The sequence below is a fragment of the Sapajus apella genome, unplaced genomic scaffold (genome assembly GCF_009761245.1).
Source record: "Sapajus apella isolate SASKATOON/1434 unplaced genomic scaffold, GSC_monkey_1.0 scaffold60, whole genome shotgun sequence".
NCBI lineage: Eukaryota > Metazoa > Chordata > Mammalia > Primates > Cebidae > Sapajus > Sapajus apella.
In genome coordinates this window covers 1,063,173-1,086,271 of record NW_022437000.1, presented here as the reverse complement: position 1 = coordinate 1,086,271, position 23,099 = coordinate 1,063,173, and the positions used below count along the sequence as shown (strand labels likewise).

At 43.1% G+C, this 23,099-nt stretch overlaps 1 protein-coding gene across 5 annotated transcripts in view; it reads left to right on the top strand.

The window, feature by feature from the left end:
• The window catches only part of TMTC4 (transmembrane O-mannosyltransferase targeting cadherins 4), a 68,700-nt gene that overhangs the window by 44,137 nt on the left and 1,464 nt on the right, over nucleotides 1–23,099 (top strand). For 3 of the 5 annotated variants that reach the window (XM_032246161.1, XM_032246160.1, XM_032246158.1), the window contains exons 12-18: nucleotides 4,113–4,192; nucleotides 4,372–4,479; nucleotides 4,582–4,723; nucleotides 13,292–13,330; nucleotides 13,825–13,939; nucleotides 15,877–15,989; nucleotides 21,961–22,030. In XM_032246161.1, coding sequence (XP_032102052.1) covers nucleotides 4,113–4,192; nucleotides 4,372–4,479; nucleotides 4,582–4,723; nucleotides 13,292–13,330; nucleotides 13,825–13,939; nucleotides 15,877–15,989; nucleotides 21,961–22,030 — 667 coding nt within the window. The remainder of the gene's footprint in view (nucleotides 1–4,112; nucleotides 4,193–4,371; nucleotides 4,480–4,581; nucleotides 4,724–13,291; nucleotides 13,331–13,824; nucleotides 13,940–15,876; nucleotides 15,990–21,960; nucleotides 22,031–23,099) is intronic. The other 2 variants (XM_032246163.1, XM_032246159.1) reach the window with 1 other exon arrangement.

Here is a 23,099-nt window from a genome sequence, read left to right as displayed (position 1 = left end):
TGTTTATTCTCTCACTGTTCTAAATGCTGGAAGTGTAAGATTAAGGTGTCAGCAGGGCTGTTTCTAGCGAGGCCTCTCTCCTTGGTTTACAGACAGCTTCTTCTCCCCATGTCCTCATGTGGCCTGTCTTCTGTGCTCACACATCTCTGGTGTCTGTGTCCAAATTTCCTCTTTCTGTAAAGACACTCAGACTGGATTGGGGTCTTATGGATTGGAGCCCAGCCGTGTGACCTCATTTGACCTTACTTACCTCTAAATACCCTAGCTCCAAATACCTTCACATTCTGGGGTGTCAGGGGTTTAATGTCAACTTTGGGGGACAATATCATATAACAAGAAACGTGATGTTACTTAGGGAAAAAGCCAGTGGTATGAATGAGTGGATCTAGAAAGTGCCTTGAGCGGTCACCCTCACCTTCCCCCAACACCGTAATAAATGCATGTGATCTAATGGGAAGAAGTACAGGCTTCAGAGCCTGGTTCCAATCCAGCTTCACAGCCCTCGATGAGACGCTGAATGACCCCGAAGCAGTTTAGCAACTCAGAAGAGACGGTCACAGCAGCCATGCCTCGAGCCACCATGAGGAGAGACCGTGCACACACAGCCCAAAACACCGTGCCCCACTGGTGGGTGCCACTCGAGGCATGCCGACTGCACACCATCTTACCATTTGCCATGACTGCTGTTAGTAGCACCCACACTACATGCTCCTGACCGAGTGGGTTTCTGTGGCATCATCTGCTCTGGGGTTACTACTCCCTTTATATTGTAAAGTCCCAAAAGGAGCTTTGGGTCATTAACAAATACTTTTTTTGTTTTCTGTTCTTTTCTTTTTTTTTTGAGACAGAGTCTTGCTCTGTTGCCCAGGCTGGAGTGTGGTGGCATGCTCTCAGTTCACTGCAACCTCCACCTCCTGGGTTCAAGCAAATCCCCTGCCTCAGCTTCCCGGTTAGCAGAGATTACGGGAATGCACTACCACACCAAACTAATGTTTGTATTTTTAGTAGAGATGGGGTTTTACTGTGTTGGGAAGGCAGGTCTCAAACTCCTGACCTCAGATGATCTGCCAACCTTGGCCTCTCAGAGTAGTAGGATTATAGGCATGAGCCACTGCCCCCAGCCAACAAATGCTTTTTATTGTAGTCCTCGTGGGCTTGTGCCGTCTTGCTGCCCTGGGCTTAGTTCAGGTCCCCACTTTTTTCTTTGTCATTTATTCTAAGCCCACATACAGTTGAGAAACTGCCATATATTGGCTTGCCTGATGCCCTCGTTCCAAGGTGACCTGAGAATTCCTAGCAGATTGGCAGCTGGGAGCCCCATTCCATCCAGCCTACTTCACCCCCTCTTCAGTCATTGAAAATCCTCTCCTCATTCTTTTTTAATGGAGGTGAAATTCCTATAACATAATATTATCCATTTTAGTATGTCAGAAAATTAAAAACAGAATTATATGATGCAACAATTCCATTTGAAGGCATATTCCCAAAAGGACTGAAAGCAGAGACTCAGAGGGATATTTGCACACCCATGTTCATAGCCGCATTACTCACAATAGCTAAAAAGCGGAAGCCACCCAGGTGTCCATCCAAGGACAAATGGACAAACAATGTGGTGTACCCATGCAAGGGAATAGTATTCAGCCATAAGAGAAAAGAAATTCTGACACAGGTGGCACAAATGGACAATTCTACTTACGTGAGGTACCTAGGAGTCAAATGCATAGAAAGAGAAAATGAATGGAGGTTGCCAGGGGTTCGGTGGAGGGGAGAATGGGTACAGAGTTTCTGTTTTGCAAAATGAAAAGAATTCTAGAAATGGGTGGTGACCTTGTACCACCATGTCAGCCTAGCCTATCCCCCTAAACAAGCCTGATCACTTGTCACTTCTCTTGAAAGCCATCACATCCATTCTGTCCTGAGCGTTGGGAACCTCGCATTTGTTCTTGACACACTTCCGTTTCTCCTAGCAGTTGGTCACCAGTTTCTATGCTTTTTGCTCCCTCACTGTTCTTCAAACCTGTCCAGGGGTTCACTACCACCCTAGTTCAGTCTGCTGTCCTCTTCTCCAGGACTGCAGCCACAGCCTCCCCAGAGCCCCTGACATCTGCTTCTCCCCACTCACATCTCTTTCCCTCCACAGGATTTGTTTCACATGAGCATAAACCTCATGATGACCTCTTCTAGCCTTCTGCCCCTAGCTTCCTGCTATGGGTTGAACTATGTCTCCCAAAAGATATGCTCAAATCCTCACCCCTGGGACCTGGGAGTGTAACCCTTTTTGGGAATGGGTTGTTGCAGGTGTAATTAGGACATCAGTTAAGTGAGGTCATACAGGAGGATGGTGGGCCCTTAATCCAGTGTCATTGGTGTCCTTGTAAGACAGGAGAAGAGACAGGGAGACAGACAAAGAGGAGAGATGGTCATGAAGACAGATGCAGAGGAGGGAGCGAGGCATCTGCAAACCAGAGACTGCGAGCCAGCTCCATGAGACAGGAGAGAGGCAGGAGCAGTCTCTCCCACAGCCTGCAGTGGGACCAGCCCTGTGGACACCGTCTCGGCCTCCAGGACTGTGAGAGAAGTGTGTTGTGTTAAGCCCTACAGTTTGTGGTGCTTTGCTGCTGCAGCCCTGCGGCACTCACACACTTACAGACCCCGCCCAACCTCTTGGCTCTGAGGACAAGAACTGATCCAAGCCTGCCCTGCCCAGGGTTCCCTGTGAGTGCAGCTGCTCCTCCCGGGCTCTCCAGCCTGCAGCCGTGCTCTCTGTACTTCAGCAACACCCTTGTTCAGACCCTGTGAAAGAATAATACCAGAGGCCAGGTGCGGTGGCTCACGCCTGCAATCCCAACACTTTGGGAGGCCAAGGTGGGCGGATCACCTGAGGTCGGGAGTTTGAGACCAGCCTGACCAACATGGAGAAACCCCCATCTCTACTAAAAATGCAAAATTAGTTGGGCATGGTGGTACATGCCTGTAATCCCAGGTACTTGAGAGGCTGAGGCAGGAGAATCGTTTGAACCTGGGAGGTGAGGATTGCAGCGAGCCAAGATCACGCCATTGCACTCCAGCCTGGGCAACAAGAGTGAAACTCCATCTCAAAAAAAAGAATAATACCAGAGGCAGGGTGGCTTCAGCAGCAGACACTGACTTCTCACAGTGCCAGTGGCTGGAAAGCCCACAGTCAAGGTGCAGGCAGGTTGATTGTCTGGTGGGAGCTTGCCTCCTGGTTCACAGACGGTCGTATTCTCACAGTGTCCTCACATGGCGAAAATGGGACATGGGAGCTCTCCAGGGCCTCTTTGATGAGGGCATTGATCCATTCATGGGGCTCCACCCTCATGACCCAATCACCTCCCAAAGGCCGTACTTCCCAACACCATCACATTAGGAGTGAGGATTTCAACATTTGAATTTTGGGAGTGCATTAACATTCTGTCTAGAACAGACACAGAGTAAAATGCTTGTGATGCTAGCTATAGAAGAAAGATGTCATACAAGAAAGGGCCACATTTGCTTAAATGGGTAGGGACAGAATCATGGTTTCTTCTCCTCGTGTTCATATGTGATTGGACTTTGTTATTTCCACTCTAGTGGAGCGTGTTGGTGAGGAGGATTTGAGGTTTTGCTGATAAAAACAAGCCAGGTGTGGTGGTGTGTACCTGTAGTCCCAGCTACTTGGGAGACCAAAGCAGGAGAATCACTGAATCCCAGGAGTTCAAGGCTGCAGTATGCTCTAATTGCACCTGGGAATAGCTCTACTGCACTCCAGCCTGGGCAACATAGCAAGACCCCATCTCTAAAAATCAAAAGTTAAATTTTAAAAAGCCCAGCTTTGTAGTTTTCTGGTTTTCTCTGGTGAGGTCTTTAGTTATTTCCTTTCTGTTGTGCTTTAGAGATGTACCATGCCTGTCTCCCTTTCTTCTGATCCTCTTATAGGGTTGGAGATTAAAGCACAAGCAACCCCTAACCCCTGTAGGGTTTTAGCTAAAGTTCTGGTGGGTGCTTTTTTCCCTCATCCCTTTACCTTTTGTCTTCAGTTAGAAGATATGATGGGGTCCAGGCTCTGAACAGGAAGTCTGTCTGCTAATGACCCAAATGTTTTCTTTTTGCAGGTTCACTACAACATTGGCAAAAACCTGGCTGATAAAGGCAACCAGACAGCCGCCATCAGATATTACCGGGAAGCTGTAAGGTATGGCGAATATGTCTTACAGAGAAATTAGGTACACAGATCATTTTCACTTTCTAGTATGAAACACCTGTTCCTTTAAGGACCCCAACTTTACAGTATCTTTGCCGATTCCTGAGACTTTAGCAAAAACATACTACTGAGCATTTAATGGTCAGCTTGGTTTTTATTTTAACTTCCAGATTAAATCCCAAGTATGTTCATGCCATGAATAATCTTGGAAATATCTTAAAAGAAAGGAATGAACTACAGGAAGCTGAGGAGCTGCTGTCTTTGGCTGTTCAAATACAGTAAGCATTGCTTTTATAATGATGCTAGTGACAAAGGAAGGAGCTCCTGCATTCTGGCATCTAAGCCTTTCTTGTTTATCCTTGTTGAAACTGCTCCTCTAGGCCAGACTTTGCTGCTGCGTGGATGAATCTAGGCATAGTGCAGAACAGCCTGAAACGGTTTGAAGCAGCTGAGCAAAGTTACCGGACGGCGATTAAACACAGAAGGAAATACCCAGATTGTTACTACAACCTCGGGCGTCTGGTAAGCTCGGGGCACCCTATGCCTGTGGAAGAGAGATGGGTTCTTTTTCTTATTTATGGTAAAATGACATAGTAGCATCCTCCTAGCCCAATCAGTTTTATAAAGTTCTTTCACATGTTTTCATCTCTTTTGAAGGTAGCTATTTGATTTCCTTGTGAGTAATTTTTTAAAGTTCTCATTAGAGAGAAGTACACCGTGAATTAGCCAACCTTAAGAGGTCACCCAGGCAACAGGTTAAACCAAGGAATAAATTAAAATCTTAAAATCTCTTCCACCCTGTAAAACAATGCTCCAATGGGTAACTTCCTGATAAACATCAGTCTCTGTTTTTAAAACAAGAATTTAATACAAACAGAGATTAAAGAAACAAATCCGTAGTATGACTTCGGAGCTCCCTTGTTCTCCTTCCTTAAGGGAGCAGAGCTCTTCATCTGCACCGAGGATTTCCTCCTAAAGAGACAGCTTTAGAGGGCACGGGATTTATTTGAAATTATTTGGATTATTTGAAAGGGCTTTGTCATTATTTGATGGAAATAGAAAATAATGTGTTCAGTAGTAGCTTTATATTTTTTGGTTATTGACAGGATGTTTATGAAGATCTGATTGCTCTTGATTTTCTTGACTAAAATAAAATGAGACACACACACACAGCAAAATTCTTTAAACATGAATGGTTGTATTCTCCCTATAAATCCCTATAAATTTGGTTTCTTGAAACCAAATATATATGTTCTTAATATATTTAGATGTATTCGATAAAAATTGTTAATTAAAAAAATTTTGTTCATTTTAACCAAACTAGAATACATGCATAGCAATGTGACTTTAAAATAAGTTTATATGTAGATTTCCAGATTTTATTCAGCTTAGCTTTACAGGTAGGAAAGCACCCTTATGTTCTAAAGAGATGCCTGCTTACCCTCATTTTAAAGGCCTGAAGCCTCTTGGTTTAAGGAGTTCTTATATTGTCAAAACTGGTAGTTCCCTTGGTTGCTTGTCGCGAGGTGATGGCTTCAAGGTTACTTGATGGAGCTGGAGCACTTGGTTATGCAGGCCCTGAGGGCTGGCAGTCCCAATGGCACGGCCGCGGTGCACGCCATGGCATCTGGAGGTGGTGTTTCTACTGATAACAGGCAGGTGACTGGCTCAGAGAGGGAGGTCATGATGGCTGCAAGGAAGGCACTGGACCCACACAATGTACTACTCCCAAAGGCAGCTTCAGGTACCAAGGAAGACCCTAACTTAGTCCCCTCAATCACCAAAAGAACAGTGGTATACGCATGAAGAGGACAACAGTGCCGTCATCTGGTTTGAGCTGCACAAAGGCAAGACCCAGCAGTGCCTGAGCTGCGGAACCCACTGCAAGCTGGTGCCCCACCAGCTGGCACACTGAGCGCCTGCACCAAGTCACTCAAAATGTGCTGTCAAGTTTCTTCTTTCCAAAAAAGACTAGCCCTTTGCATTGGCTCCCTCTCTCTCTGCCAAAAACAAAAAAACGACAACAAAAAAACTAGTAGTTCCCAAAATTGATATGCATCTAGACCATTCCACCCCATCTGACATTTAGGGAATCAAAGGCTCTATAGAGAATCTGTGTTTTTAAAATAACAATAACAAACTGGGCGCAGTGGCTCACATCTGTAATCCCATTACTTTGGGAGGCCGAGGCAGGCAGATCACTTGAGGTCAGGAGTTCGAGACCAGCCTGACCAACATGGTGAAACACCCTCTCTACTAAAAATACAAAAAATAGCCAGACATGGTGGTGCATGCCTGTAATCCCAGCCACTTGGGAGGCTGAGGCAGGAGAATCACTTGAACCTGGGAGGTGGAAGTTGCAGTAAGCCAAGATCATGGCACCACACTCCAGCCTGGGTGACAGAGTGAGACTCTGCCACAAAAAAATTAAGTAAAATAACAATAATGAATCACCCCAGTGATTCCGATACCCTGCAGGTCCTTGGCCCTGCACCTGGTAAGCAGCTCTGTCTGAACTTGGATGACGGAGTGATCACATCGGAGCAGAAGCCATGGTTTGTGGGGAGCAATCCTAAAAACACTGACTGCTTTAAATTTCTTGGAAAACCAGACTTTGGTTTTTACCATAATGTGAATGTCTTTGGTCTTATTGTGTTTGTTTCTAGACTGGGTAGCCATGATTTTATGAGCCTTGGAGATAGAATCTTATGAATGGAGAAAACAAGGTGGCAGGAATGTCTGGCTAACTAAGGATAAAATGTGACCTTTCCTCCTTGGGAGAAGTCCCTTTACGTGGACAAGTAATGCTTGTGTTATAAATATTAAAGTGAAGTGGTTGCATGTATTAGTCCGTTTTCACAATGCTGATAAAGATCTACCTGAGACTGGGTAATTTATAAAGAAAAAGAGGTTTGATGGACTCACAGTTCCATATGGCTGGTGAGGCCTCACAATCATGGCAGAAGGTGAAAGGCACATCTTACATGGCAGCAGAGAATAAGAGGAGAGAATAAAAGCCAAGCAAAAGAGGTTTCCCCTTATGAAACCATCAGATCTCATGAGACATACTCACTACCATGACAACAGTATGGGGGAACCACCCCAATGATTTAATTGTCTCCCACTGGCTCCCTCCCACAGCATATGGGAATTATGGGAGGTATAATTCAAGATGCGATTTGGGTGGGGACAGAGCCAAACCATATCATTGCATTTTTTCACTCAAAAAATGCAAAACATGTTTCAGTTATGATGTGCCATAGGAAGATACCATCTCTATGTGCTTACTCCAGTGTGGAAAAGGGGAATTATTTATTCCTGGCACAGAGGCAAGGGTGACAGGAATGTGGCTGAATCCATAGAATCTCATGATGCTTGAATACGGAAGATTAATGGCAAGATGTTCCTTTGTCTCATATTAACTTTCTCCAGAACCACTGACCTTGCGTGCATATCTGTTCTTTTACATTTTAAAATTCTATGCTTTATGACCTAGTTACCTGCTTTGATGTTGAAACCGCTTTCTCTGGACGACCTGAAGATTCCAGGGGAGCTGAAACTATGATAATGATGGGCTGTTTGTTCCTGGGGGGAGGGGAGGCTCTAAAACCTCAGCATAATGCTGTGAGTGGTGACTTGAAAATTCAATCACATATAAAGCAGGGGTGATCCTCACAAAGTCAGTGAAGTGAGAATAGGGGTTGGGTGGTAGATGGGATCACATGAGGTCTTAACCTGAACTCATGCATTTGGGTGGTTATGAATATATGGGTGCAGGGATTACTGTTTCTGTTCACTGTATCTGTTAAACTAGTACTCAAGTGACTAAAGATGAGACTTGATATTCATATGAATTTTCCTTTCCTTCCTTTTTTTCTTTTTCTGGAGGTTGCTCTTCTTTTCCTATATTGCTCACAAAGTGAGTGGGTCGCCTGCGGCCTCCCAGGTTGTCCTTTAGGCTCTAAACAGTCTTCTTCCCTCTCCTAGTAGCTGCCTTTCACTGCAGTTCCTTGGGATTTGGAAAACAGAGGTTTTATAATAAATGCTCCTTCTGTAAGAGTTATATCCAAAGGGAGGAACATAGACTATAAAGTACCAGCTTTTATCATGTGCTGTAGTCCTTGGGATTCATTACACTTTCACTTGGAAGATCATCTATAGCATTGAACAGATTGAGACCTTGTACTGCTCTTTGTGTATATTGTTTACTAATTACGCTACTGTGAAATGGTCTTCCTGCGTTTCCTTCAGCCAACTGTGCCTGCCTATTTAAGGCTTTTGCTCTCCATTGTGGTTTAATTATCCAGCTTTTTCCTGCTTGACAGCTTAAAAGCATTAAGAGCTTAATCTTCAACAACTCAACCAACCCATTTATATATTGGCAAATAGGAACTTAATAACTTAAGAGGTTTTTTTGTTTGTTTTAAGAAATCACTCTCTGGTAACAGGAGACAGAGATTTGTTTTGATTTCTAGACCCCAATATGGAGAGAATATAAGGCAGCTCTGTTGTGGAATAGGAAATCAGGAAGAGCGGGATTACTAGGACATAGTACTGATCTTACAAAGTTACAGTAGTAGTGACTGGAGGGATTACTGAAGACAATTCATGTTGGAAGGACTGGATGTATCCAGGAAAACAGAAACCATTCTAAGTGTTTTAGATAGAGAAGATTTAATGTAGGGAATTGGTTATACTGTCATTGGAAGGCTGGATGAGCAAAAATGTGATGGTAACATGAACTCTGAGATTAAAGGGAATCCTGTGAGTTTAGGGGAACTGACAGGAGGGCGTCAGTTTAAGAACTCATACGAGGTTACAATCTCTGGACCTACTACAACCTCAAGAGCTGTGATCATGGGGGACAGACCACTGCTCCCACCCTGCTTGCTGATGCCACCCTGGGACGGTAGAGGAGGGGACATAACCTCTTCAGAAACACTGCCAGGGGAAGGAAGGAGACAGTGAGAGTGGGAGGAAAGGACTGCTCCCCTCTCCCCACCATCCAGTGCCTATTGACAGAAAGGAACCAAGTGGCAAAGAAGCCCAGGAAATGTAGTTGCAGACTCCCAGCCTCTGCTTGTCAGAGCAGAGTACAGAAGGGTGGGCGTAGGACTACTGGGTGACTGATGTTACCCATCTACTTCCCAGATGAGCAGTTCTGGTTAAATTATCACGTTTCTCTGCATCCCTGAAAGTTTGTTCCCTTTGTGTAGATGCTATAAGGTGAGTAGAGTTTAAGACAAAATAAAACTAAATTTTATCTGATTCCATCTATTCTTCAATACATAGTAATAATAATTGTAGTAATAACAGTAAAATAGTGAAGATTTTGTCATGTTTGGTAAATGAAGTTATATTGATTGTTCTGGGTATGTTCAAATGTCACCATGGATTTTGCCCAAGTGACTCAAATGCATATCACTTGGTGGAGTGAATTAACCTGAGGAATTGCTGGAACATCAAGTAGAGATAATTGTTAGAATAATTAAGCATCCCAAATTATTTTAATTTTCTGAACTTTTCCTATCATTTCCTCATTAAAGGGGTAAAAATATTGTAACTTGAGTTTCTGAGTCTCATGGGAAATTCTGATATTTTTAGCAAATGATTCACTAATGCTTTCTTTTTCTTGCATAATATGCTACCAATTTGCTGTCCAGCGTAGGACAAGTCAAAATGTTTTTGTTGTCTACAGAAAAGACAGACTTGGCAGTAAGGAAACAGCCTTAAGCTCTGAAAAATTATAATCATGTGTACTTTTTGCAGAGTTAAAGGGATCAAGTACACTCAAATAAAATGTGCATTTGAACTGAGATAAGAGGGCAACAGGGTCACCTGCTGAAAAAATCCACCTCTCTCTCTCTCTGTGTGTGCTTTTATTAACTATGCAAATTGAGAGCTAGCCATTTTGTATTCTGTTACCAATGTTAACATTCCCTCTCAAAAGAAACAACAAATCTGGAAGCATTCCCGTTGAGAACTGGAACCAGGCAAGGATGCCCACTCTCACCACTCTTATTCAACATGGTACTGGAAGTCCTAGCCAGAGCAATCAATCAGGCAAGAAAAAGAAATAAAAGATATATAAATAGGAAAAGAAGAAATCAAACTACCTCTCTTCATAGACAATGTGATTCTACACCTAGAAAACCCTGCAGACTTTACCAGAAGGCTCCTAGACCTCATAAACAACTTCAGTAAAGTTTCAGGATACAAAGTCAGTGTACAAAAATAAGAAACATATCTATACACCAATAACATTCAAGCTGAGAGCCAAATCAAGAATGCAATCCCATTTACAATAGCCATAAAAAGAAAAATACCTGGGAATTCAGCTAATCAAGGAGGTGAAGGATCTCTGCAAGTAGAACTACAAAACACTGCTGAAAGAAGTCAGAGACGACACAAACAGTGGAAGAACATTTCATGACCATGAATTGGAAATCAGTATTGTTCAAATGGCTATACTGCCCAAAGCAATCTATAGATTCAACACTGTTTCTATAACTACCAACGTCATTTTTCACAGAATTAGAAAAAAATATTCTTAAGTTGATATTGAACCAAAAAAGAACCTGAATAGCCAAAGCAATCCTAAACATAAAGAAGAAAGCCAGAGACATCATATTACCTGACTTTATTTTAAGGCTACATTAACCAAAACAGTATGGTACTGTTGCAAAAACAGACACAAAGATGAGTGTAGCAGAATAGAGAACCCAGAAATAAAGCCACACACCTATAGCCATGTGGTCTTCAACTAAATTTTTTTTAAAGCAATGGGTAAAGGGCTTCCTAGTCAATAAATAGTGCTGGGATAGCTGGCCAGCCATACACAAAAGAGTGAAAAATTAACTCAAGATAGATTAAAAATTTAAATGTAAGACCTCAAACTACAAGAATCCTAGAAGAAGCTGAGTACAGTGGCTCACACCTGTAATCCTAACACTTTGGGAATGGCTTGAGCCCAGGAGTTTGAAACCAGCCTGGGCAACATGGCAAAACCTCATCTCTACAAAACAAATTAAAAAAAAAAAAAAATAGCTGGGTTTGGTGGCGTGTGCCTATAGTCCCAGCTACCTGGGAGACTGAGGTGGGAGGATCAATTGAGCCCAGGAGATGGAGGCTATAGGGAGCCACTGGTCATACCATATCATACCACTGCACTCCTGCCTGGATGACAGTAAGACCCTGTTTAAAAATAAATAAATAAATAAATAAATAAAAGAATCCTAGAAGAAAACCTAGGAAACACTATTCTAGACATCATCCCTGGGAAAGAATTGATGACTAAGTCCTCAGAGGCAATTGCAATGAAAACAAAAATTGACAAGTGGGACCTAATTAAACCAAAAGGTTTCTGCACAGCAAAAGAAACTATCAAGAGAGTAAACAGATGACCTACAGAATGGGAGAGAATATTCATAAACTATGCATCCAACAAAGTAAGTAATCTATAAGTAAGAAATCAACAAAATCTATAAGTAAGAAATCATCAAGCCAAAAACAACAACCCCATTAAAAAGTGGGCAAAAGGCATGACCAGACACTTCTCAAAAGAAGGCATACAAGCAGCCAACAAACATGAGAAAATGCTCATCATCACTAGTCATTAGAGAAATGCAAATCAAAACCACAACTGAGATACATTTCACACCAGTGGCCATTATCAAAAAGTGAAAAAGCAACAGTTACTGGCAAGGCTGTGGGAGAAAAAGGAATGCTTAGACACTGTATATAATTCAGACACTATGAGAAGCAGTTTAGAGATTTCTCAAAGAACTTAAAACTGCCGTTCCACCTAGCAATCTCATGACTGGTTATATGCCCAAAAGAAATCATTCCGCAAAAAACACACATGTTGCCAGGCTCACACCTGTAATCCCAGCACTTTGGGAGGCCAAGGCGGGTGGATCATGAGGTCAGGAGTTCAAGACCACCTTGGCCAAGATGGTGAAAGCCCATCTCTACTAAAAATACTAAAATTAGTCAGGCATCGTGGGGGGGGTCCCTGTAATCCCAGCTATTTGGGAGGCTGAGGCAGAGAATTGCTTGAACCAGGAGGTGGAGGTTTCAGTGAGCCAAGATTGTACCACTGCACTCCAACCTGAGCAACAGAGCGAGACTCTGTCTTTAAAAAAAAAAAAAAAAGACACATGCGTTCGTATGTTCATCACAGCACTACTCACAATAGCAAACACACCGAATCAACCTAGGTGCCCGTCCACTGTAGACTGGAAAAAGAAAACGTGGTACATATCCACCGTGGAATACCATGCAGCCATAAAAAAGAATGAAATCATGTCCTTTGCAGCAACATGGATGCCACTGGAGGCCACTATCCTAGGCAAATAAATGCAGGAACAGAAAACCAAATGCCGCCTGTTCTCGTAAGTGAGCGCTAAACGTTGGGTATTCATGGACATAAAGATGACAACCATAGACACTTGGGACCACTAGAGTGAGGAGGCAGAGAGGCCAACCAGGGTTGAAACACTGTCGGGTACTATGCTCACTATCTGGATGACAGGATCATTCATGTCCCAAACCTCAGCATCACACATTTACCCATGTGACAAACCTGCACATGTACATTCTGAATCTAAAATAAAAGTTGAAGGTCAAGTGTGGTGGTTCACACCTGTGATCCCAGCACTGTGGGAGACCAAGGTGGGCAGATCAGTTGAGGCCAGGAATTTGAGACCATCCTGGGCAACATTGTGAAACCACATGTCTACTAAAAATACAAAAATCAGCCAGGCATGGTAACACGTCTGTGTTCCCAGCTACTCAGGAGGCTGAGGTACAAGAATTGTTCAAACTTGGGAGGCAGAGGTTGCAGTGAGCCGAGATCATGCCACTGGACTCCAGCCTGGGCGACAGAGCGAGACTGTTTCAAAATAAATAAATATAGACAAACTTTTAAAAAGTTGAAATTATAAAAAATAAAGCAACAGGTATTTTCCTGCTTCCTAAATGAAGCAAACAGACTGGAAATTGCCAAGAGGTTTTACCTTACCATAGAAGACTTTTCCAAGGAGTTCACAAAGTATGTCTGATATGCTCTTGTTTTTATATTTACCTTAGACACAGGCAGGAAGAGACCCCGAGACCACCCTTCACAAGGTGAATTGGACACATAGCTTTTGATCATGTGAAATATTTTGTTAACTCTTCTAAGTAATACTTTATCAACAATGAACTTATGAAGTCTTTTGTGAGAAAGACTAATGATTAGATGTTTTTCAGCATTTCAGCGATCTGAAATATGAGCTGATTCCTAAAATCACTAAATAACAGGAAATAGGACTTTATACGTTTGGACCTTGTTCTTACTGCTGCTTTACCATTTCTAATCTGTAACTTTGGGCTCGTTCATTTCCTCCTGTCTTAGTTGCTTCATCTGTAAAACGGGGATAACGATAATATCTACTTCATTGGTATTGTTTTGAGGATTAAATGAGCTGATATGAAAAACTAGAAGCTCCATAAATTAAAGTTAGGTTGGTTTTTTATTTTTGTTTGTTGGGCTTTTTCTTTTTCTTTTTTTAAAATAATGTCTTGAAAAGAGGAAGCAAGGAACTGGGAATATTGATTTTTTTGGTGTGTGTGATTTTCAGTATGCAGATCTCAATCGCCATGTTGATGCCTTGAATGCGTGGAGAAATGCCACCGTGCTGAAACCAGAGCACAGCCTGGCCTGGAACAACATGATAATACTCCTCGACAATACAGGTACCGAAGTCACAGGAGAGGGCTCCATAGTCAAGTACCACTGAAGACTTAGGAAACAGAGACTGTAGTGCCTTCTTCTTGAGTTTAAAAAAACTAATAGGAAGTTAAATATTTTCTATTACAAAAATGTCTTTTCTTCGAGAAAATTGAATTTCTGGGGCTGGGCGCAGTGGCTCATGCCTATAATCTCAGCACTTTGGGAGGCCGAGATGGGCAGATCAGCTGAGGTCAAGAAATCAAGACCATCCTGGCTAACACTGTGAAACCTCGTCTCTACTACAAAAAAATTAGCCGGGCATGGTGGTGCATGCCTGTAATCTCAGCTACTTGGAAGGCTGAGGCAGGAGAATCACTTGAACCCAGGAGGTGGAGGTTGCAGTGAGCTGAGACCATGCCGTCGCACTCCACCCTGGGCAACAGGAGTGAAACTCCATCTCAGAAAAAAAGAAAATTGAATTTCTTTGGACATACTAGAATGTGAATGTCTGGGAAGTGACACTCCACGTAGAATTGGTATTGAGTAGTGAGGGAGAGGAGTGATTGTATCTTGTCCGCCAGTGGCCATCCTCTGGGGCACTGGGAGCACCTAGAAGTGAGCAAGAATGACCTTAGGGCTGATGAAATGGATGGTGCTAGGTCCATACCCTAAGTTCATGGATTTCACTCAAAGGAGCCCTTTTAGTCTACACTCCGAGCCGTGGATTCTTACCTTTCTTTTTTTTTTTTTTTTTTTTTTTTTTTTTTTGAGATGGAGTCACTGTCGCCTAGCCTGGAGTGCAGTGGTGTGATCTCGGCTGACTGCAACCTTCACCTTCTGGGTTCAAGCAATTCTCCTGCCTCAGCCTCCTGAGTAGCTGAGATTACAGGCATACACCACCACACCTGGCTAATTTTTGTATTTTTAGTAGAGATGGGATTTCACCATGTTGGTCAGGCTGGGCTCGAACTCCTGACCTCATGATCTGCCAGCCTCAGCCTCCCAAAGTGGGATCCCTTTTATATGATGCTAATCGACTTGAAGATCTGGTTTCTTATTCCTGAGCAGACCAGATTCAATCAATTAGGAGTTACTCTGCCTACCTCACTTTAAAAATCCAAACGTTCTTTAAGAAATGATGGCGTTAGGCACAGAAAGGCAAATATCACATGCTCTCACTCATAGGGTATCTGGAAAAATGGACCTTGTGGAGCTAGAGACTAGAACAATAGTTACTAGGGGCTGGGAAGGGGGCGGGGATAAATATAGGTGGGTTAATGGGAACGAACACAGATAGAAGGCGTAAGTTCTAGTGTTCCATTGCACGGTAGGGTGACTGTAGTTAACACTTTATGATATATTTCAAAAGCACTAGAAGATTTGAAATGTTCCTAACATAAAGAAATCATCAATATTTGAGGTGATGGATGTCTTAAATACCCTGATTTGATCACTACACATTGTATGCATGTATCAAAATACCACGTTTCCCATCAATATGTACAGTTATGTGTCAATAAAAATATTTTAATGATAGTGTTAATTTGATCATCTATATGGTATAGAGCAGAAATGTGTGCTTCTAGGGAAAATACAGATGTGTACTTCAGTGTGATAAATTCTCAGTTATGAAAGTGTTGCTGTAATCCTCTTATTTTGCAGATTTGTTTGGGTATAACTAGTATCTGGGGAAAAATTAAAACTAGGTTTTAGATGGTTTTATAGAAGTTAATCAAAAGCTGTTTGTGTTGTGTCAGAAATGTGCTGAATTCAGTGGCTTTGCCACTGACAGGGTTGCACATGCGTGTGTGTGTGTTTGTATTACATGATCTACACAGATTTTCTTAAGTAGTTTATTCATAATTGTCATGTGCTATGCACATAAGCCCTGTTAGTTATAGAGGTTAAAATGTAAGTACAGCATTAACATGTCTTTTATTTTTCCATTTTTTCCTCCCAGGTAATTTAGCCCAAGCTGAAGCAGTTGGAAGAGAGGCACTGGGATTAATACCTAATGATCACTCTCTCATGTTCTCATTGGCAAACGTGCTGGGGAAATCCCAGAAATACAAGGTGCGTGAACCTCAGGCTGTGATTTCTTGCAGTTAATGCCAGCATCTGACAGAAGCCGTAAGTGTTACTTCTGCCCAGTTAAATTCAGAATCAGGCCAAAACAGTGGCAGCGGTGCACCAGTGTGGCTTGGCCAGTTTGTTCCCTAGAAAAGTTGCTTCAAAGACAGCGACGTGGGGCCAAACCCAGTGTCCTTTCTCATCAGAATTAACCACTGTTGTTCACACGTGGAGAGAGGGAGAGAGGCCCAAGGAAAGGGGCAGAGCAGGCAGGGAGCTGTGGAATGGCTGAAGTCAGTGGCCTGGCAGGCTGGTGCAGGATTTGAGACAGCCACGGTGCATGCCCAGAGATACCCCTGCCCTGGCACAAGGGGGTTAGCCTCTTATCACTTGCACATGGGCTGGGGCTCTGGGTTTTATCTGCAGGTTCTGTCTTCTGCACAAAAGAGTAACCAGCCCATGGAGAATGCATGACTGGTTCTTGCTGCTTCCGGAGTTTTCTTTATCTGAGTTATATAGGCCATCATCAAGGCCCAGAGTTTTCTGACCAACAAAAACCACAAGATACTAAATCTTTGCTCCAGTTGGCAGCCAGGGTGGAGCAGGAATAGGCTGTGTGTAACTCCCTGTGTGTTGAAGGTAACTGGTTGTAAACTTTGTCTATTAGACACCAAGGGAGCTTGATAAAGCAGAGATGCCCAGATTCTCCCTGCGAGGGATTGTCTTCGTGGGTTAGGTCAGATCAGGAAATAGGATTTTTAACTAGCATCCTGGGTGCTGAACACAGATACCACAGAAGTAGTGCCTTAGTCCTTTCTTAAGAGAAATGCTTTATTTCAGAATCAGGGGCTATATCTTATTTCGATCACTCAGCTGGTGTGTAAGTCCTAAAGGCAGCAACTAGCTAATAGCTGTTAAGTAGTTAAGTAATTGTAAAATGATGGAATGCATCTCTCATTTGGCCCTCAATTTGTTATTCACTTCTCTTTTTCTGTTTATACATGTCATCAGTATAATTTTCGATAACAATAGTAAGATAATTTCATGCATTTCTCTAGTTTTACAATGTCGGGGAGTTGAATAGCTTCACTATATACATTTTTTAAATTTCTAGATTTTGCTCCAGAAATAGCTTTTTGAAGAGGGTTTAGTTTTATTTTTTATGAATCTACTTATGTAGCAGGGGAAGGAGGTGAGGTTTATAGGTTTCCCTTGTAATGACCTTTCCAGCCATCTGTCAGCCTGGGACAGGTCCCAAGTCTCAGTTCTCCTCCAGTGACCCAGCTACAGCCAGTCTTCTTGAAGCGTGGCTTATATAATCATTGTATTGATTTTTCTATCATCCCACAGTCTGTAAACTGCTGGAATTTCTGTTAAGGAGATAGAACCCAGAGTTCATTTGGCTTCCCCTGCACGTTGTTCTTTCTTTTCCCCCTCAAATAAAGTAGAAAATACTCTATAAAGCAAAATGGAGAAATCAGCTTCCTCTTTCTCTACATATTTTGCATTTTAATTATCAAGGCCAAGGCACTAGGCCTAAGATAAGGAAACAGGTGATGAAATCTGAAACACAGAACTCACGATGAGCTCTTCAGCAGCTACCAAGTGTGGGGACATGATGTGACTTCCTGAGCCATGGCATCAGCCACCAAGGAAGCGTTCAGTGTATTTTTTTAATTAAGGGTTTGAATTTTAAACAACTATTTAGGTTTTCCTCTCGTAATGCAAAAATGATACTGGTTGCTAATGGTCAGCTGCATCCCTGGCAGTGCTTCTTTCAGGATGTAGTGAAAGGGCCTGTTTCCTGGCAAAGCACTGGGTGGGATGTTCCAGAGAAGAGGGATGTGGCAGTGAGTTGCAGGGCCTCCAGCCCAGCTATCTTGATGGCAGGGCAGGTGTCTGCTGCCCGACAACTCACTTTTTACCCATGCGCTTGCTGTTTTATATATTATGCACTTGGTAAATCTCCTTAGAAAGCCTGGAGGCTTCTTGAGGTTGGATCTGAGCCTTCAGTCCTGGTTTGGTATCTCCATTGCTGTCGGGCAGTTACGAAGCACGCAGTTAAGTAGTTGTAAAATGATCAAATGCATCACTCATTTGGCCCTGAAACGTTCAGGCTTCCAGAACCTGTTTTGAGATCTTGATGTGCAGAGTGGGTGTTCTCATTATATCTGTGGTTCTAGGTACCTTTTTTTTTTTTTTTTTGAGAAGGAGTCTCACTCTGCCTGTTGCTCAGGTTGGAGTGCAGTAGCAGGATCTTGGCTCACTGCAAGCTCCGCCTCCCGGGTTCAAGCAATTCTTCTGCCTTAGCCTCCTGAATAGCTGAGACTACAGGTGCATGCCACCACGCCCAGCTAATTTTTTGTATTTTTTAAGTAGAGATGGGGTTTCACCATGTTAGCCAGGATGTTCTCCATCTCCTGACCTCATGATCCACCTGCCTCGCCCTCCGAAAGTGCCAGGATTACAGGCATGAGCCACTGCGCCCAGCCCAAACACCTTTTAACACCATCTGAGCAGTCATTTTAAAAACCTAACCACAGTCACTTAGCCTCTCTGGGCCTCAGTTTGTTCATTTGTAAAATGGAGATAGTGATCTGCCCAACCTCTTGACAGGGTGATACAAAAACATGCACAAGAACATAATTTGCAACTCTCGAGTGGTTCATGTGCATATACATATATATACACATACATATATATTTTTTAGCTTAGTGATCATTCAGTGACTCTCTAGGTATCATTAAAATGTGTTACAATTTATGTTACTTCTTGCCATTTAATTTCCAATTTCAGGCTAATGTGGTAAAGCAAAAATATAAAAGGAATGTTTTTCAGTGCTTACAGCATTGCTTCCTGTGCTGATTTCTTTTTCTGAAGTGGTAATTCCAGTGGGCCTGTAGCTTAAGAGCAGTTTATGTTGATAGAGTCAGTTTCCCAAACTTCAGACATTTACGTCACACCTTTATGATTTTTTTATTTTTTGCCACATCTAGATGTTACCTGACTTATTTACTTGATATTTGTATTTAAATAGATTTTTAACATGAATATATTTAAAGGAGAAACATTGCATCATTACTATAAATACAGGGTAACTGAAAGTGAAATAATCATACTAAGTCCCAGCCAGATACTATTGCTGGCCAAGGCTCTAAGCCAGAGGATCACCCTCTCTCAGCTTCAAGGAGAGATTGGCAGGTGTGTTAGAGAGTGGGACCCACACACCACCACCCAGTGCAGACTTCAGCCCCGATGCAATCAGAAGGAAGAAAGGAGAATAGAGAATAACTCTCTTCCTGCGTGATTCATGGTTTCAACTTCACATCAGGTCACCCGTGTTACCCTTCCTATTCTAGCAGAGGCTCAGCGACCCCTGTGCCCCAGAGCACTCTTGGGTGGCTGCTATGGCTGAAATGACCTCCACCCACCTGAGCTTCCTCACCTGGACGTAGAGACTGGCGCTTGTTTCTACCTAGAGACACAATTTGCAAGGCTTTTCTCAGTCCCACACCTTTGTTGAATACCTTTTGTCTAATACACTTGCAAAAATAATACGTTATTTTTCCCCTTTACGCTGAGAAAAAAAATATCCCTGACTCTAAGGTGAGTTTATTGGTTCATTGGCATAAATCAGCTCATTGCCTGGGTCTTTACACACCTAAAGACCTCCACAGATCAATTTATAAATAGTTCACTGCTTTCCTGGATGGGGCCATTGGAAAGCCTGATTTAATAGATGAACATTTCATGGGCTTTGAATACTCACAGATGCTGCGTTCTAAAGAGGCCCCTCCAATCCCTGCTCCAAGGCCCAGGTACAGGCCCAGGGGCTGCCCCCGTGACCTGGAGAGAGCCAGGCCACCCTTCACCTCCCCTCAAACCAGCGCTTCCTCCTGACACACCTTCTTTTGTCCACGTGGTGTTGTGTTTCTGTTGCCCTGACTTGGAAATCTTGACTTACGTTTCCTCCCTTGTCCCCTGGCCCAGTGCTCTCTGTCTGTTCTTCCTTATCCTGGTTCCTTCACACTGGCCTCCTGCAGAGCTTGGGCCCCACCCTGCTGAGAGCAGTGGCCCTCTAACAGAGTCAACTCTGAGCCCTTCCCTGTCTTCTGCACCACTGTGTCCCCCAAACTGTTGTCTCCTTGATGTCCTGAATGATGTTTGCCCTCACAGGCCATCTGAGAAGTTAGCTGAATGAATACATGAATTTAGCAACCCTAGAAAACTCCTAACTCTATGCCTGACCATTTTTCTCTAATTAACACTACTTCATTTACAGGTAGGGAAGCATTTTTAAGGAAATGTGGTTCCCTAACCTTTCTGTGTCTCAAGTTTTAGGTTTTAAATGGAAATGTTTGAAAATCATCAGAGACAGCCTATGACTCAGAAATCACTGTAAAACTACACAATGCATTTGATGTTTTTTCTGCAGCCTACCTGATACAGCTGGAGTCTTGACCCTCTTGGAAGGAGTTTCAGCCCCTGAAACTTGGAATATAGACACTGACTTTTAACTGACATCCCATATGTTGTCCTGATGTCTTAAGTCCCTCTTGGATGACATTTCTGAAATACAAGTGTTTCTCTGCCTGCTCTGTCTAAAAGGTTGTGGTTTTGGAGATGGTCACCCACATTCCCAGCCTATTTCTTAGGAGTACGATGGGCCATAACAGGGCAAAGGAACCAGTGGTCTTGCACATTATAAAATGCACAGTCCCAGATGTGGGAAGCCCACCTGGAGAAATTTATGTGTGGCCCAGATAGAAGGCACAAAAACTATCCCCACACCAACAGATTTGGTTGGTTAAGCTCAGTATGTGATACTGATTTTTTTTTTTTTTTTTTTTTTTTTGAGTCTTGCTCTGTCGCCCAGGCGGGAGTGCAGTGATGCGATCTTGGCTCACTGCAGCCTCTGCCTCCCCGTTCAAGTGATTCTTCTGCCTCGGCCTCCTGAGTAGCTGGGATTAAAGGCCTGCACCACCGCACCTGGCTATTTTTTGTATTTTTAGTAGAGATGGGGTTTTTCACTAGATTGGCCAGACTGGTCTCAAACTCCTGACTTCAAGTGATCTGCCCACCTTGACCGTCCAAAAGATTAGGATTACAGCCATAAGCCACCACGCCCAGCGTGTGATATTGATTAAAATATGATGCCCTTTAGGAATGTGTAGGTAGGTGGAGTGAACAGTGCCCCGCCACCCCCACTCCGGGCACATGTCAATAAAAACAGGTAGGCATCTTTATTTCTCAGCATTACGGTAGAAAGGGACCAGCCAGCCAACAGTTTTTAGCAGTGAACAGGGTAGAAAGACACTCTGCTCTGCTTCTTGGTGGCCAGGTTGGAAGTGAGTATGACTTGGAAGAAATGCAAGGCCGCTCAAGAATCAATTCACACCCAACAGGGGCATTTGGTCATGGTCATGTCCAGTACCGCAACAATGTCGATGACAGGTGGCCATTCCTTCCTCATTTTCTGCTCATTCTTTCCAGATGAATGGGGCTGCTTCTGGGCTGCCCAGCATGTTGTAGGTTCTTGCGGGAGAGGAAATGGGCCTCGACTCCTACCCTGAGAGCTCTGGAAGTGAGTTTCCTGGTGCCAGCTGGAAGAGGCATTGGCGTGGGTGTGCTCCAGGGCTCAGCCCTCTCCTGTTCACTGGGCTTCCTGTCATCCTCACACACCCTGCCCTGGGTGACTTGCATAACGTTGCAGAAGTCCAACCACTGCAGGGAGGCAGGTGGTGACACTCACAAGCATGTTCATCCCCTCTCTGCGGCCACCACTCCCTCCTGCTGCCCCTTGTCAGCCTCTCTTTGGCAGAGTATGGCCCTGCTGGGCCTTCTGAATGTTTCTGGAGGAATGCAGTGGTACAAAAAGAGGTTAAAGGTTTGAAAACCATAGGTGATAAAACTGGGAACCGCTTTTGCTTCATGTACAATAAATAGCTTCCTTTTTATGTTTTTCATTTTTTAGGAATCTGAAGCTTTATTCCTTAAGGCAATTAAAGCAAATCCAAATGCTGCAAGTTACCATGGTAATTTGGGTAAGAAAAATGTTCACTTGAATCGTTGAAATTCTATGTTACTTTAATGAAGTGGGTGCATGTCTATAAAATTAAAGTTGGGACAGTTGTTTTTTTCAAAGCTAGTATGGCTTTAAAATTTGGTTCTGCTATTACATTAAAAAGATAGCAAAGTGACAGCCACACTTTCAAATCTTAATCACATGACCAGAACAGCCACAAAGTTGCCCACTCTGTTTATCACCTTCTCATGAGTAAACTCAGATTGTCCTTCTTTGTGTTAAACTGAGAAAGATGAGATTGGCTTAAGAGAATGAGGCTATGGTTAGGAAGAGTTCTCCTACTAAGTTAATCATAGGTGCTTTGGAAGCTTGCCATTGAACTTACCTCTTTTTCCTTCCTTTTTACAGAGTAGACCTTCCCCTTCTAGCCTGGCCTTTCGTATAGCCCCTTATGTCTTGGCTAACATGCATTTATAATCATTTATTCCCTAGAATTCGTTTCTTGCATTTTTGCGTCTCCATGGTTAAGATGTTTAGAACATAGCATGTTGATGTTAAAATGCTCAGTCACAGAAATGTTTTGCACCAAAGCTGTTCTCTGCCAACTCTGAAGCTTCTCTTCACAAGTCAGAAAGCGTCCACAAGTGATCTTCTGCCCATATAGAAAGTTAGTCTTACTAACAAAATCAGTGTAATGATCAGAGGCTAATCATCCAAATGATTATTGTAATTATCATTTTAGGGTCAGCTCTTGATATTAGACTTAATTTCCAAATGGCCCCAAAAAGCTATCACTTCACCAAATGATGTAGGGAAATATCTCTTTAAAGTAAACATCTGAACTTCTGCATGGTCAGCTCTAGGCAGTACCTAGCATCCATCACCCCTCCTCCCACACCCAGCCTGGCTTCCTGGAACTTTCATGGCAGCACTGAGACATTGAATGTACTCTTCTTTTTACTTCTTTATGTAATAATGTGACTGTAGGCAGATGTACCTTATCTAGTGCTCTGAAGAGCCCTAGGAGTAACTGGCAGTAGTTAAATGGATAATCACCAGGGAGTGTGATTACAATAAATAAGGTTTTC